Source organism: Petaurus breviceps, unplaced genomic scaffold (genome assembly GCF_028583685.1).
Source record: "Petaurus breviceps papuanus isolate PSGF00001 unplaced genomic scaffold, PetGlider_PUasm1.0 187, whole genome shotgun sequence".
Taxonomy (NCBI): Eukaryota; Metazoa; Chordata; class Mammalia; order Diprotodontia; family Petauridae; genus Petaurus; species Petaurus breviceps.
The window spans coordinates 8,095,249-8,110,644 of NW_027185799.1; the positions used below are offsets into that span (position 1 = coordinate 8,095,249).

Below are 15,396 nucleotides of genomic sequence, written 5' to 3' on the forward strand. Positions count from 1 at the left end.
CCAGCCAGAGCTGCAGAAGACTGAGGAAGCAGGACTGTGGTGCCAGTACTTTATACAAATGTTGTTGTGACTCTGTTAATGTGTATGAATGTTCTTGTGGCTTTAAGCCTTGGCTTCCCAGGAACGGGGACTGTGAAGGATTTGAGATGGACTAGACAATATGAGCCCCAATGTGGGGCAGGAACTGCATGGAGAGATGGACAAGGAGCTGGGAGCTGTCTGCCTTTGAACTCAGGTAACAGTTGGTTAGATTTGGGCAGGAGCTGGGACCATGGAAGAAGAACCATGGCAGCTGAAAGCCTGCCAAGATGAAAAAATCTCTCTGTGAGTACTGAGTAGTGACTGATAAAAGTGACTAATGAAATTGTCTGAGTAGTGACTGATAAAATAGGATAGTGAGTAGTGACTGATGAAATTGTAATTTACTTGTGACCTAGGGGTGGATGGCTTTTGTGTTTTCCACTTCCCCTTAAGCGGGTACTGAGTAGTGACTCTTGAAGTTAACTTAATTTCATCCCAAGGGTGGATAACTTTGACTTTCTACTTTGTGACCCTTAGGGAGGCAAGCCTCTTTAAGGATGATTGAATGATTGAGTTACTAAATGATTGTACTTTGTTGAAAACTATGTGGTCATTTTAGTGACAAGGTATTAAGTTGTGACATGGTGAACACTGCATTTTTATTTTCTGTGATAAGCTGTTACATTGTGAATGCTGTACCTTGATTTTCTGTGAATGTTTTGCTCTGATTTGTTATTGAATAGAGAGTCTATGTAATCAGAACCTTGAAAGCTGTTCACAACAGCAGTCCTCTAGAAAGCTGCTATTGCTTGGCTTTACAGTATGCGCCTCTAATCTGATTTTTTTTCAAGTACATTTAAACCCAGTAGTGCCATCCCAAAATAGGGTAGCCATGTCTGAATATCAGTAATCAACCTGTTATTTATTTCTTAAACTTTGTATTCTTCTCCCTTCTACCATTGTATATAGTAGGTGAATTAATAAAGCAGCACTATTCAAAATAAGTATGTCTTCCATTAGTAATGTAGTGTAGGAAGAAAATGAATTAAATCAGAAATCAGGAGACCTGGGTTCAAGTAGCTCAGCCCTAAGCAAGTCACTCAATTATTCTGGGCCAATTTTTTCCATCTACAAAATGAGAGGGTAGGATTAAACTATCTCCATGGTCACTTCCAGGTCTAAAATTATCTGAAATTAGATGCCAAAATATCATGAAGTTATATGAAAGTATAAGAACAAGCTTATAAAAAAATAAAATTGTATTTTGCTGATTAGCAATTTCAGGTATTCATATGCTGCTATCTGGCTATTAACTCATCCCAAATTATGCAACAAGACAACTTCAATGTAAAACTAGCAACAGAATTCACTATGTCTGAATCAGTAATTTTTTTTAAACCAATATTCCTTAAATAGCAGCCCAGGAAAAAAACAAATTGCTTCTGTACTTTATGTATACACCAAAAGTAATGTTAAGAGTTTACTAAAAAAAAAAAAAAAAAGAAAACATTTTGTTGCCAGTTACTTTGTGCTGCTAAGAATAAATGAATGAAAAAGCATTTATTAGATACTCGGTATGCAAAGAGAGGAATACAAACAGGACAATCCTTGCCAAAAAGTAGCTTACATTCTAACCAGGGAAGATAGCACATATAGGAAAATGATGGCCAGGAAGGAGTGTTTGGGATAGGAAACTGGAGTCTTAGGACAAATGATTAGCACCTCCTCTCTGGGAACGTCAGTGTAATGGGAATACTGTTTTCAGAATTAAGTTGGAAAGTGTGAGCAAGAAAAGCATGGAGATGATAAGGAAGTGACATGGTGGTTTTTAGACTGAACAAGATAAAGTGAATACTCTCTAATCAGAAATCAAGATCACAGGGATGAGAAATGGTTGCAGAAGGAAGGAGGAGTCTGAATAGCAGGCAGCATGGAATGGAAATGAACTCAATATTCAAAAGAATATAAGTTGATTATAACAGTATTTAACTAAATTATAAAGCAAAACATGAGCTGTGATATTAGGTAGTAACTCTGAAATATAAGATTATAAAGAATGAATATCCTTAAATGTTTTGGTGCAGACATGTAGACTTTAGTTCTGCCAAAAAAATAATTACAACAAAATGGCAAGGTCTTTTGTACAGGAGTCTCTGAATGGTCTTGTTGGAAAGCTTCCCTTCGATTTGCCAAACTCCACTCAAGCTCTACAAAAAATTCCTTTACTTTTTCAAGGTTCACCTCCATATGAAAGTCTTCCCTTGTCTAATCTTATCCTCATACCACACCTTGTAGGGACGTCACATCCCACTAAATGCCCCAGTGATGACAACCCAATGCTTTGCATGTAGTTAAGCATTTAATAAATCTTCTATTTATGATTATTACAGTCATCCCAGTTAACCATTCCAATTAAACTCTTAAGGTCCACAAGGGCAAGAACAACAGCTATGTTTCTACAATAACATAGTAAACACTTAATAAAGTTTTTGTCAAACTGAATCAAATCTTTAGGCGCTTGTGAAATAACCGGGTTCATCTTTAAAAATATATCAAATCAAGAAATAAACCAACATAGCAAAGCCTGCCTTAATGTAGGTGAACATTTAGTTACCAGAAGTCAGTGAAAATTTGATGGCAATAAAGTAGAATCTGTCATTATTGATAGATCAAAAAATTTAAAATGGTTTTCACTACAGTTTCTCTTTTTAAAACATGTTTCCCTATCTGCTTGACACCTTGGATGTCAAGAGGAACATGAGAGAAGGAGATACTGAAGACAATTCAGAGAATGAGGATAAGAAAAGGGACAAAATACGATAATGTGGCCTGCAATCACTGGGGCATGGAGAGAGCAAGAGGGAGGGGAAATCTGGCAAGGAGAAAGTCTACTACCTCTAAGGAAGAGGGGATGGTGAAGTCACCTGAGTCATATGAGATAAGGAAGAGGGCTGAAGGAGATCTTGGTCAATGGCTTAGATTTTTTTTCCAGTGAAATATGAGGCAAGGTTCTTAGCTGAGAGGGTGGGGGTACCATGGAAGGTTTGAAGAAGGATAAAAATATTTAGAAAAGCAGCTGTGGTGAGTGGGATAATAAACTGTTTGGGGAGATGTAAAAGGATTGCCTTTTCTTAGTCATGATTTAGTTGAGATTATTGAATAGATTTCATTTTCTTTAAAGTATGTTTTCCTACTATCTCTTCTATCCCAACTGCTCAGCTTTAAACTTTACTAGTACTTTGCATTTTTGTACCCGAAATGCCAAATAAAATGTGGGTTATGACAATGTTGTTCATCTTCTTTCATCTGAATTAGCTAATTCTGCCTTTCAGGGTCAACCAGGAGAAGTCTAATTAATCCCTTTTCTACCGTGTTTCCCCGATAATAAGACCTATCCCAAAAATAAGCCCTCCCCTTACTGTGTAAGATTCCTCTAAAATAAGCCCTCCCCCGAAAATAAGCCCTATTGAGATTGCTACTGTAGTGAAGGTGATCCCCTGCGCTACACGCTACAATTACGGTACCCTCTGTATGCACCGCCCCTCCCCTTCCCTCTCCCTCCCCCGTAAAAGGCACCCTGCGCTCCGAGCTGCATCCAATCAGAGCTGCAGCAGTGAGCGCATCATCCTGTTCTTCCCCAGTGATTTGCTTATTGAATAAAGGTACACTGTTTTGTTCACATTTACCTGTTTATTAAAATTGCTGTCAATGTTCATTAAAATAAGCCCTCCCCTGAAAATAAGCCCTCTGGTGTTTTTCTATCCAAAAAAAAAAAAAAAATAATAAGACAGCGTCTTATTATCGGGGAAACACGGTAATACTGATGAAGTGCTTGAAAATATTTATTGTAATTCCTTTAAATCTCTTTTCCAGGTTAACCATATCCTTTTCCTGCAGAGATCCTAATAAGGAATAATCTCAAGGCCTTTCCACATCCTAATGGCCTTGTTTTGGATGCTGTACAAATTGACACGAACACAATATTCCTGATGTGACCTGAGAAGAGTAGAATATAGAGGAAATATCACCTCCCTAGTCCTGGATGCCATGTCTCTGTTATCGCACTCTTAAGATGTCAACAATTTTTTTGGCTGCGTTATCACACTGCTGATTCATAGTGAAACTTCAGTCCAACTAAAGTCATCAGATCTTTTACAGTTTAGTTATTTCCCTAACTCATTGTATTTGTAAGGCTGATTTTTAAAAATTCCTATTAAATTTTATTCTATCATGCTGTCTTGGGGTGGAGGAGGGGAGAGATAGGGAGAAAATCTGAAACTCAAAATCTTATGGAAGTCAATGTTGAAAACTAAAAGCAAACTTATTTTTAAAAAAAGGAAAAATACTTGCACAAATAAAATCAATGCACTTCAAATTAGAAAGCAAACTGGTAATAAGAAAAATAACTGAAGCAAAGGTTACCTAAGGTTTCATTCAAGACATAATGGAGAATTGATGCAAATATACAAATACCATTTTTTAATACGCATATATAGTCAAAGAATTCCAACAGGCTACCAGCAATACAAAAAAAAAGTTTCCAAATCATTCAAAAACAAACGCAAATCAAAACTTTAAGGTTCTAATTCATACCAATCAGACATGCAAAAATGACAAAAAAGGAAAATGCTATTGTTGGAGAAATGATGAGCGAACAGGCATGGACAGTCATTCCAGAAAGCAATTTGAAACTACATCCCAGAAGTCACTAAATCGTTTATACCTTTTGACTCAAGACTAGAATACTAGGAATATATACACCCCAAGAGGTGAAAGACAGAGGGAAATGATCCAAATGCACAAAAATATTTCTAGCAGTCACCTTGTTATAGCAGACTGACAGTCAACAAACCTTTAGAAAGCAAAGAAAAAAAAAGAAAAAAAGTTCCTTGCCCTCAAGGAACTCATATTTTAATGGAGAATATAACACGTAAATAATCATGCACCTTCTTGATATTTACAAAGTAAATAGAAGATAATCTCAGGAGAAAGCAGTAAAAGCTGAGGGGATCAAAAAAGGCCTCCAGTAAAAGGTGAAATTCAAACTGATTTAAATAAATTATGAAGTCACAAGGCTGAGCTATACTGGAAGGGGAGAAAGGGCAATAAGAAGGCAAGGGGGTAGAAGTGTTGCATCCAAGGAACAGCAAAATTTAGGTCAGAGTAGCTATATTGTAAAAGTTCATGGAACACGGTGACTAGGTAGCACAGTGAGTGAAGGGGCAGCCCCTGAGTCTGGTTCCAGTCTTACACTTAACACACACACACACACACACAAGCTGTGTAACCTTGGGCAAGTTACTTAATCCCAATTGCCCTCCAAAAGGCAAAAAAAAAAAGGGGGGGGGGGGATAATGGAAGGGAATAATGACTAGAGGCAGAAAATGGCCAAGTTTTGAACATACTTTAGAAAAATCACCTTGGCAATGGAAGTGGAGAATGGACTGGAATGGGGAAACCTGACAGGGAAGGGAGACCAATAAAGGATTGTGGTGTTGGCCCAGGTGAGAGATGACGGGGACATGAATGTCAACTGTGGCTATATGAGTTAACAGAACGGAACTGTGAGATGTTGTGAAAGTAGAAATGACAAGATTTGGCAACAAATTGGATACATGTGTGAGCAAGGAATTATGAAGGATACTAAGGTTCCAAGCTCCATGAAAGGAGAAATGTTACAAAACAAGAGAACTATACAACCGATTGGATAGTAGGGTTAAGAGAATAAGTGAGAAATAGAGAATGACACCTAGGTTGCAAACCTGGCATACACACACACACAAACACACATACACACACATATATGAATGTAAAGGCAGGTATTACTAACAGTAATAAGCAAGTCTGGAAGGAGGGAAGTATTTTTGGGGAAAGATAATGAGGTTCTGAACATGATGAATGAGATGTATCCAGTTCAAGATTTACAAAATGTAGTTGGGTATTTGGGATGGTAGCTCAAGAGAAAGACTAGGGACGAATATTTAAATCTCAAAACTGAAAGACAATTTTTTTTTAAAAGTGGGTGCGCCCATCTTGGGGAATAACTGAAAATGTTATGAATATAATGAAGTATTACTGTTTCATGAAAAAATTATGAAAGGGACAGATCCATAGAAAGCTGGGGCTACTTATATGATTAATGTGACTACAATATTGCAAAGTAAATCGATTTTGAGACTTAAGAGTTATGACTCTTAACCGATGATGACTCATGCTTCCCCTCTCTGACAGGGACAAGGACTACTGTGAAGAATGAGATACATTTTCCAGACTCAGACAATGTTCGGATGTTTTGCTAAAAAAGAATGTTGTTCTTTAGCAAGTAGGTATAGGCAGAGGTAGAATAGTAACAATGAAACTCCAGACCAAAAAAAAGAAAAAGGAAAAAGCAACATTTTTCAAAGTACTGTTAAATTATATATTTAAGCCAAAAGCTCCCTGTAACAGTTTTGCAGTTTCATATACAATCCTCATGCTGTTTTTAAAATTGTTTGTTGATGATTGTCAAGTTCTTAAGAAAAACGTCAAAACTACCCTCCAAAATTATGTCAGGAATTAAAGGTTAAACATCCTAATCTTCAGACTACTCTTACCATACTTTTTGGGGAAAACAATTAAATTGAGACATTTTTTCCCCAGCCCTGAAATATGGCTCTTGCATGATCTTCTAAAGATGGTGCCTCTTTAGTACCCTAGGATGTATGCTTCTTGCTGTCTTCAACAAATCAGTCCATTTCTAAGTTTCATGAACTTTGAAATTTCTTTTATTTGATCAGTCTGTTAGCATTCTTGATTTCCTTTTGCTGTTTGGCTCCTAAACATGATCTTCATTCTAACTCTGACTTCCAATCCCTCCATCCCTTAGTTCTTTTCTTCCCAGGCCAATTCCCATCACCCTTGACTGGCTACATACATACTCTCTTCCTACTTTAACTCCTCAATGAACCAGTTCAATTATATATACTATCCTCTACACCTGAGTCCCTTGCCCCATTTTTCCCCATCACTAATATGTTTTTTGTCAAGACCCAGCCTTGGATTATCCCTACCATCTACTGTCTTTCCTCCTAATTCACATGTTATCGAATGAACCTTGAGAAAAATCACAAAACCATGCTGAATACAATTTTTATCTTACGTAATCTGAAATGGCTACTCCATATAGCAATGCAATTGATCTTATACCTCCCTAATCTATGCACTATCCCACTTATCACAGTGCCTATTTCTAACTTTTTTCCCTCTTCCTCAAACCTTCTCAGATGAGAACCCTGCCTCATACTTCACAGGTAAAGTTGAGGACATGAGCTAAGCTCTCTCTCCTTACCTCAAATCAATCAAATATATTTCCTTACTATCTCTGCCTTCAACTCCTCACATGAAGAAGTTGCCAAGGCAAACCACTCTATATAACCTCTGATCCTATCCCATTCTTGCCTTCTCCAGCAGACTGATTTATCTTCTCCATTCTTTCACTCACCCTCAATTTTTCCTGGTCTGTTGGTTACTTCCCAGCTGCCTACAATGAAGGCCATATCTCCTCCATTCTCCATTTCCACCCCACCCCATTCCACCCCTAAAAAAGCAACAACAAAAAACTCCACATAACTTTACCACTTCCAATAACTATTGTTTTATTTCTCCTTTTTATAGCTCAACTACTAGAGAAATTCACTTTAAAATGAAGCCTTCACTTTTCATTTTCTTCTAAACCCTCTGAAGTTTGACTTCCAAACTCATCATTCAAATGAAACTGCTTTCCCCAAAGATATCAATGATCTCTTAATTGTCAAATTTATGAAGGGGGTCTGTGGACCCTAGGCTAAGAAATCCTGTAATAGAACATTCTCACTTTTCTGAAAGACTTTTCATCCTTAATAACTTCTACTTAATCACATATCTAGTGCCCCAGCAAAGAAAGCTAATTTTGAAATTCCCCTAATAATAACAACCACTTATTTTATGTTTAAAACCACTTATATTATGTTTAAACATTTATAAAGTTATTTTTTTCCTTTAAATATATTTAAGGAAGACAGTAAAATTATTACCCTACTCATTTTAAAGAAAAAGAAACCAAGGTATACAGCCTGAAGCCAAATTTTTAACTTCTTCCCACTAATCAACCTAATTATCTGACCTACCTTAATCTGATCTTTATCTTCAAACTCAAGCCTGGGACTCCCCCCCACTTCCCTAGTCCAGAGGTGGGGAACTTTTGGCTTTGAGGCCACATGTGGCCTTCCAGGTCCTCAGGTGTGGCCTTTTGACTGAGTTCAAGTTTTAAAGAACAAATCCTTTTATTAAGGGGATCTGTTCTGTGAAATTTGGATTCAGGCAAAGGGCTACACTTAAGAATACAGAGAGTCACATGTGGTCTTGAGACCACAGGTTCCCCACCCCTACTCTAGTCCACCTTCCTAATTCTGGCTTTACTTTAATCAATCAACAAACACTATCCAATCCCCTCATTAAGTTAAGTGACTTGCTCAAGGCCATAGATGCTCTCAAGGAGCCTATATTCTACTGGGAGTGGGGGAGGGAGAGACACATGGCATTACATCAAGCCAAAAGGCATTTATTAAGGGCTTACATGTATTGTGCTAAGTACTGAGAATACAAATGTAAGCAAAAAGCAAAGCATTTAGATTCTTCTAAATGGGGGGAGACAACACATAAAAGGAAGTAGAAGTGAGCAAAGTGAGGAACTGGACCTGTGGGCATATAGATACAAAAATATGTATGAAACAAATACAATGTAACTTGGGGGGTGGGGGTGGGACCAAGGATAGGCACTAGTTCCTGGGGTAATCACAAAAGGTCTCACTAAGCTGAGCTTTGAAAGAAAGGAAAGAAATTACAGAAAACAGGCTAGCTAGGCAAAGGCATAATGAGAAATGTTATGTTGTGGCAAGGCCAGTTTGGCTGGTATGAAAAATGTGTAGGAAAGTAATGTGTAATCAGTCCAAAAGGTAGGATGTAAGAGTTTTAGATGAAAGGTAAAGGAATTTGTATTTTACTCTAGAGGTAGTAGTACTATAAGAGCTTAATAAACAAGAGGAATGATACACAGACCAGGACAATTGAAAATTGAGGAACAGAAGACAATTAGGAAGGCAGCTAGGTAGCAAAGTGGATAGAGTGCTGGGCCTGGAGTTAGGAGTATCTGAGTTCAATAACCTCAGACATGTACTGTGTCTTACTTAAGCTTGCTTCCTTAGCTGTGTGACCCTGACCAAGTCACTTAACTCTGTTTGCCTCAGTACTCATCTATAAAATGAGCTGGAGAAGAAAATGGCCAACCACTCCCAGATCTTTGCCCCAAATGGGGTTCTGAAGAAGTGAAAAGAAAGACTGAGTGATGAACCACAAAATAACCAAGACAATTAGGAGAGTATTACAATAGAAGAGGCAAACAAAGATGAGGGTCTGAATTAGTACCGTTGTCAATATAAATGGAGAAAAGGGGAGAGACAGAGATAAGGAGGCAGAATCAAAAAACTTGGCATCTGATGGTTTATGTGAGGACAAAAGAGTGAGTATCCTTGAGATTGAGGACCTGGAAGATTGGAAAGATGGTGATATTCTTTTTTTTAATTATTATTATTTTTTGCTTTTTGGAGGGCAGCTGGGGTTAACTTGCCCAAGGTCACATGGCTGGTTTTGTGTGTTGTGTATGTGTGTCTATGTTAAGTGTCTGAGGCCAGATTCCAATGAAGGTCCTTCTGACTCGGCACCCTACTTAACTTCGACACCTACTTCACCACCTAGCCACTCCCCCAGGATGGTAATATTCTTGACAGAAAATTTTGGAAGAGGGGTAGGTTTAGGGAAAAAAATCAGACATCTTGTTTGCTAGTCATTTATGTAGTATGAAACTGGAGTTCAGCAGAAAAATAAGCTATCAATATAGAAATCAGTTAATAAATTGCATAGATGACCCCCGTATTCATGGAAGTGATGAGATCACCAAAAGAGACTATAGGGAGACAAAGAGACAGCCTAGGGCAGTGTCTTGGGGGCACTCCCAGACAAAGACCCAGCAAAGAAGGCTGAATGATCAGACAGATGGGAAGGAAACCAAGATAAACTAATGTCACAAAATCTCCAAGAGGACAAAATAGACAGGAGGAAAAGGGTGGTCAAATATTAAATGCTATAGAGAAATAAAGAATAATAAGGGCTAGGCTCACTAGATTAAAGTAAGAGATCTCAGGTAAACCTTGAAGAGACTTCAGTAGAATGATCTGATCAGAAACAAGATCAGGAAGTGTCTACTAGTGTAGAAAACTATTTCCAAGAGACAGGGTATGAAATGAAGGAAAGATACACCAGGATAGCTTGAAGGGATGGTACAAAGTATAAGTGGATACACTTGCTTCCTACTCAGACTATTCTCAAATTAGATTAAAAGTCAGCCAAATGAGCAAAGCAATCACCACTTTTCAACCTCAATAACTTACTACTGTCTTGACTCTCCTGGCACTGCTAATTTTCAAGTTTAAGCATTTTCACTTCATGCTTTTTTATCTGGTTCCTTCGACTGGTGATTTTATGACACCTCAGAGCATTTTTCTCTTTTTAATGTTTATCTGCATACTTAAAAAATTATGTTCAACTTATTTCCTCTATTACTAAGGACAACGACTCTTCATACCACAAGTGTTACTTCTTGCTCTAGGCACAATAATCAAATCAATATACTGCCAATGCTTAGTTTTTTTTTTTTAAGTTTATTGATTTATTTTGTATTTACATTACAAAAATTCAGGGTCCTTACGAAAAAATATATATCATCTATTTTTATTGACAAAAAAGAGAAGGAACAGGTTAATGAGTTGAGAATGTCACTAAAAATATCTCTAAAATATCTTTTTTTGTTTGTTCAGTCATTTCAGTCATGTACTACTCTCTTCTAGGGTTCTGGGTGCAGTCTTTTGACCTAGTCCAAGTTTTACAGGATAAATTTTTTATTAAGAAAATTTGTTCTGTGAAGTTTGAATTCAGTCAATCAACTTGAGGACCTAGAGGGCAGTATGTGGCCTCAAGGCCACAGGTTTCCCACTCCTGATTTAGACTATGTGAAATAATGTATATAGGGGCAGCCCACCGGGACCAGAAGTCGGTATGACCTCGGATCGAATCTGGGCTCAGACACTTAGCACCCACCCAGAAACACCTGGCCGTGTAACCTTGAGCAACTTACTTAACCCCAATTGCTTTGGGAAATAAAAGTAATGTATATAAAAACATTTAAAATCAACAGAGAAGGCAGAAAGAATCAGAGATGTAAGCAAGTGATATCATTTAAATGATATTAAGAGCAACAGTATATTATGTCAAGCTATTTCCAATTTTTGGAATGTTCTTTTCAAACTCAAACAGAAACTGGCCATTACAAGACTGCATCCCTACTGGCCATATACTGACTTAAACCACATATTAACATCATTTATGTTCTATTGTATTTTTGTTTCTTTTAAATTTTAATATGGTTCAGATCCACTTGAAGTAATGAAGGCCTGAGGCTTGCATACTGCATGGGGTATGAAATAACTGTAAAGGGATTACAGGGAATTTGGAGGTAAGTAAGTATGTTATACTATTAAAATTAACCAATCTATTTGTTTGTTATACAGATTGTATGGTAAACAAGAAAATGATTTCCTTTCATAAAGAATAGAAACTCAAAAATACAATAAAACACAGATACTGTTCGTTTGTGGTTTTCTAAATCAATATGCAGTTCTATTTGAGTTTGACTGCACTGCTTTAAAGCATCTATTAAATACTACATTCTCCATGATACATTACCACCCTCCCATATTTCAAAAAGAATCTGCACCTCTTCACTTAAATAATCAAGTAACTTTAACTTTTATTATATCCTCTCCACTAAACTACAAGGTTGTTTTTTTTTTTTTTTGGGGGGGGGGGGATGAGGAGGCAAGGTAGTTGGGGTTAAGTGCCTTACCCAAACTACAAGTTCTATGAATACAGAGATCACATCTAAATTTTCTCACTGCCAGCTTCTAACTTAGCACTTTACATAATGGACTTAATAAAATATGTGTTGAATTGATTTTGTTCATATCAACACACACAAAAATTGTTTTTCTATCTGTTAGAAGTAAATAAACAATTCAAGGAGATTTTAAGCGATTCCCAACTCTATAACAAGGCATCAGTAATTATTCCAAGGGGGAACAAGGGAATTGAACAAGTATTTATTAAGTGTCTAGCACTATGATATGCACTCTACAAATATGAACTCATTGGAAACCTCACAACAACCCTGGGAGGTAGGCGCTCTCCTTCCTCCCCATTTTAGAATTAAGGAAATTGAAGCAGACTGAGGTTAAATGACTTGCCTAGGCTCACAAAACTAGTAAGTGTCTGAGGTCTGATTTAAACTCAGCTCCCGGCCCAGTGCTCTATTCACTGCATCCTTAGCTACTAAGAAAACACAAAATTTTAAACGCAAAAATGATGTCTTTAAAAATGAATTTACTACTCAAAAACCATATTGACTGTTGTCACAATTCCAGGCTAGGAATTCCTATACCACACACTTTTTATATAAGGCAGTTAATGGAGAGAGCCTGGTAGGCCTGGAGACATTGAATCTTCCTGAGTTCAAATATGGCCTCAGATGCTTATAATCTAGGTGACCCTGGGCAAATTACTTAACCCTTATTTGCCTTATTTTCCTCATATGAAAAGTGAGTCGAGAAAATCCCAAACAGGGTCACTTTAGAGTAAGACACAACTGAACAAGGCTTTTATACAATTATCTAAGGGCTTAGATGGGATTTTAATAAATATATAAAGCAAGACTAAATGTCCTTACTCATGGACCAAGAAGGGTGGCTGTCTAATAAAAAGCACATATTAAATTGCCAACTTTCTTCATTAAGGAAAAATTAACATTTTTCATTAACATTAGGATTACCACAATTCAATGAGTCATTTATTAAGCTTATGGTCTGTCAGATGTTAAGGTAGATTCAAAGATATAAAGATAAATAAGAGACAATCTAGGAAATGAAGGAATTTACAATCAAGAGGACTAGAGATATAGACAAAAATACAAAATAGAATATTAAGTACAAAAGCAAAAATTGCCAGGAGATCAAATAGGAAGAAAGCACTTCCACCTGGATGAATGAAGGCAGGCTTAACATTTGGCACAGACAGTTCCAAAGCATATCTGGTAAATCTATGTCTTCAGGACTTCCAGATACTTGGAATAAATTTGTAGTGACTTCAGTTTAGTGGACTGCATCTTAACACTCTCAGCTGTCACAAATACTGAAACTGCAATAAAAATTAATTGTAGTGGGTTTTGATGGTACTCAAGTGTGCAAGTGTTAGCTGTCTGCAGCTTAAGTTTTTCGAAAAACTAGTATACCTACAACCTCAAAACTTTAATAAGGGAGGATGAGAAATTAGTATGATTGAATGTAGAGTTAGGACACAGGAAACCAAGGTCCTACTCCTGAATTTTCCAGGACTCACTTTACCTCTTCCATGCCTCAATTCCTTCATCTTTAAAATGGAGTAAATGATCTCGTCAAGCTCTAATATTCTATGATTAAGCCTACAGAAATCAGGCCTACAAGATGTGTAAAAAGACCAGGATGCATGACGATCTGCCCAAGAGGAAAGAACACTTGCATAATTTGTATCTGGTTCAGAAAGGATACAGATTCACAAAGAGTCACATATTATAAAAGGAACTGCACTGAGGTTCTCATCCTTCGGGTTTGTGAGTCCCAAGGAATGTATTACTTGTCTACGAACACCTGGAGGGAAGTGGCAAACAGCACCTGCACGGCCTAGTGCCTGGAAAGCTACCTTCGGGACTTCTCTCCCAACTTCGGATTACCACCGCAACTTGATCCCAGTTAAACAGGTTCCTAAGTCTCCATTACCACCCTCCAATATCCCAGGTCCCAAACAAGTCCTCCGGCGGCGGCGGCGGCGGCGGCGGCGGCGGCAGCAGCAGCTCTCTTCCCAATCCCACCCAGAGGACTCCCACAGCCTCCGGGCTCCACCCCCAAGCACTCCATTTCCCTTGGCTCCCCTCCCCCCGAGAAGACCGAGGGCTCAGCGGCCTCTTCACGCCCTGCCCCTAGCCGCGGATTCAGCACCACCATCTGCCCGCAGGTTCCATCCCGCCGCCTCCTCCTCCCTCCCCCCTACACTTCTCTGGTCCCTAACCCTGAGTCATAGGAGCCTCTCCAGCTCGGATTCCTCCCCCCACGCAATGGCAATTCTGAATCTTCGGCTCCCCACCCCACCCCCCAGGCTCGGGCCGCATTGCCCACCGCCTGCTGCTTCCCCGGAGGCTCCAGTTCCGCGCAGCCGCGGTTTTTCCTCCCATCCGCCCCTCCTAAATCTCTCGTGGGGCTCTCCCCGCGCGTCCAACACCGCCCAAAGCTGAGACCAGGTCAGGGAAGCCAAACTTCCCCTCCCTGAAGCGCCTCGCGCCCCTCTAGGAGACGACCACCCAACCTCCCCCGTGGTTAGAGCAGCTGGGGCCCCCTCCCATCCCCTGGGATAGGGACTGGGGGAGGGGACGCACGGGCCCGGGTCCGCGCCCGCCTGGCCAGTCTCTGCCAACTCACAAGTCTCGCTTCTCCCCCGCGCGCCCCCCACCTCGAGCCCCAGCCCGAGCCCGCGCGCTCCGTGCCCCTCCCCCCGTTCGCGCGGGCGGCCCTCCCCTTCGTACCGTCTCCTCAGGGTTGATGTCGATCTTGAAGGTCTGTTGCTGGAGGGTCTTCAGAGTGATCTGCATGGTGTCGCCGCCGCCCCCGGACGCCATGGTTGCTGTGGTCTCGGTCGGCCTCTCGGGCCCGCTGGGAGGGAGGTCGAGGTGGCTAGTGGGGTTGGTCACATTCACCCTGCGGGGCGGCCTCTCCCCCGGGCCCGGGCCGCCGCCGCTCCCGCTGTCGCTTTCCCCCGGCGTGATCGGCCGCGATCTCCTTCTCCCCAAGGCACGGGGCCAGCGGGGAGTCCGTCCTCAGAAGCTGCGGGCTGGTCTGGGAGGCAGTGAGTGAATCCGCTAGTTCATCAGGGCCTGGTCGCCACCATCATGACTCGCTTCGACATCCCCCCTCCCCCTCCCGAAGAAGTTGGGGGAGGGGTTAAGAGGGGTGTCGGGAAGCGCGCAGGCGCAGGGGAGGCGGGCGGATTGTGCGCACGCGCAGCACGTAGTCCCTGTTCACGCAGGTTCCGAGACTGGGTGGTGGGGGGCGGGGTGGAGTAGCGGCTCCTGGAATTCCGGCTGCCGGGCTGGCACCTCGTGCTTGGGATCCTCCGCGGCCGGTGCGGCTTGTGCTTTTCGCTGCTCCGCCGCCTTTCTTTACGAAA

The 15,396-nt window shown here is 40.2% G+C and overlaps 1 protein-coding gene across 1 annotated transcript in view; it reads right to left on the reverse strand.

Annotated features, from left to right (window-relative positions):
• RAD23B (RAD23 homolog B, nucleotide excision repair protein) overlaps positions 1-15,186 on the reverse strand; it is a 101,768-nt gene extending 86,582 nt beyond the window's left edge. Inside the window, exon 1 of the mRNA XM_069090631.1 lies at positions 14,756-15,186. Within this exon, the coding sequence (XP_068946732.1) occupies positions 14,756-14,848 (93 nt within the window). The 5' untranslated portion in view covers positions 14,849-15,186. The remainder of the gene's footprint in view (positions 1-14,755) is intronic.
• Positions 15,187-15,396: the final 210 nt, after the last annotated feature.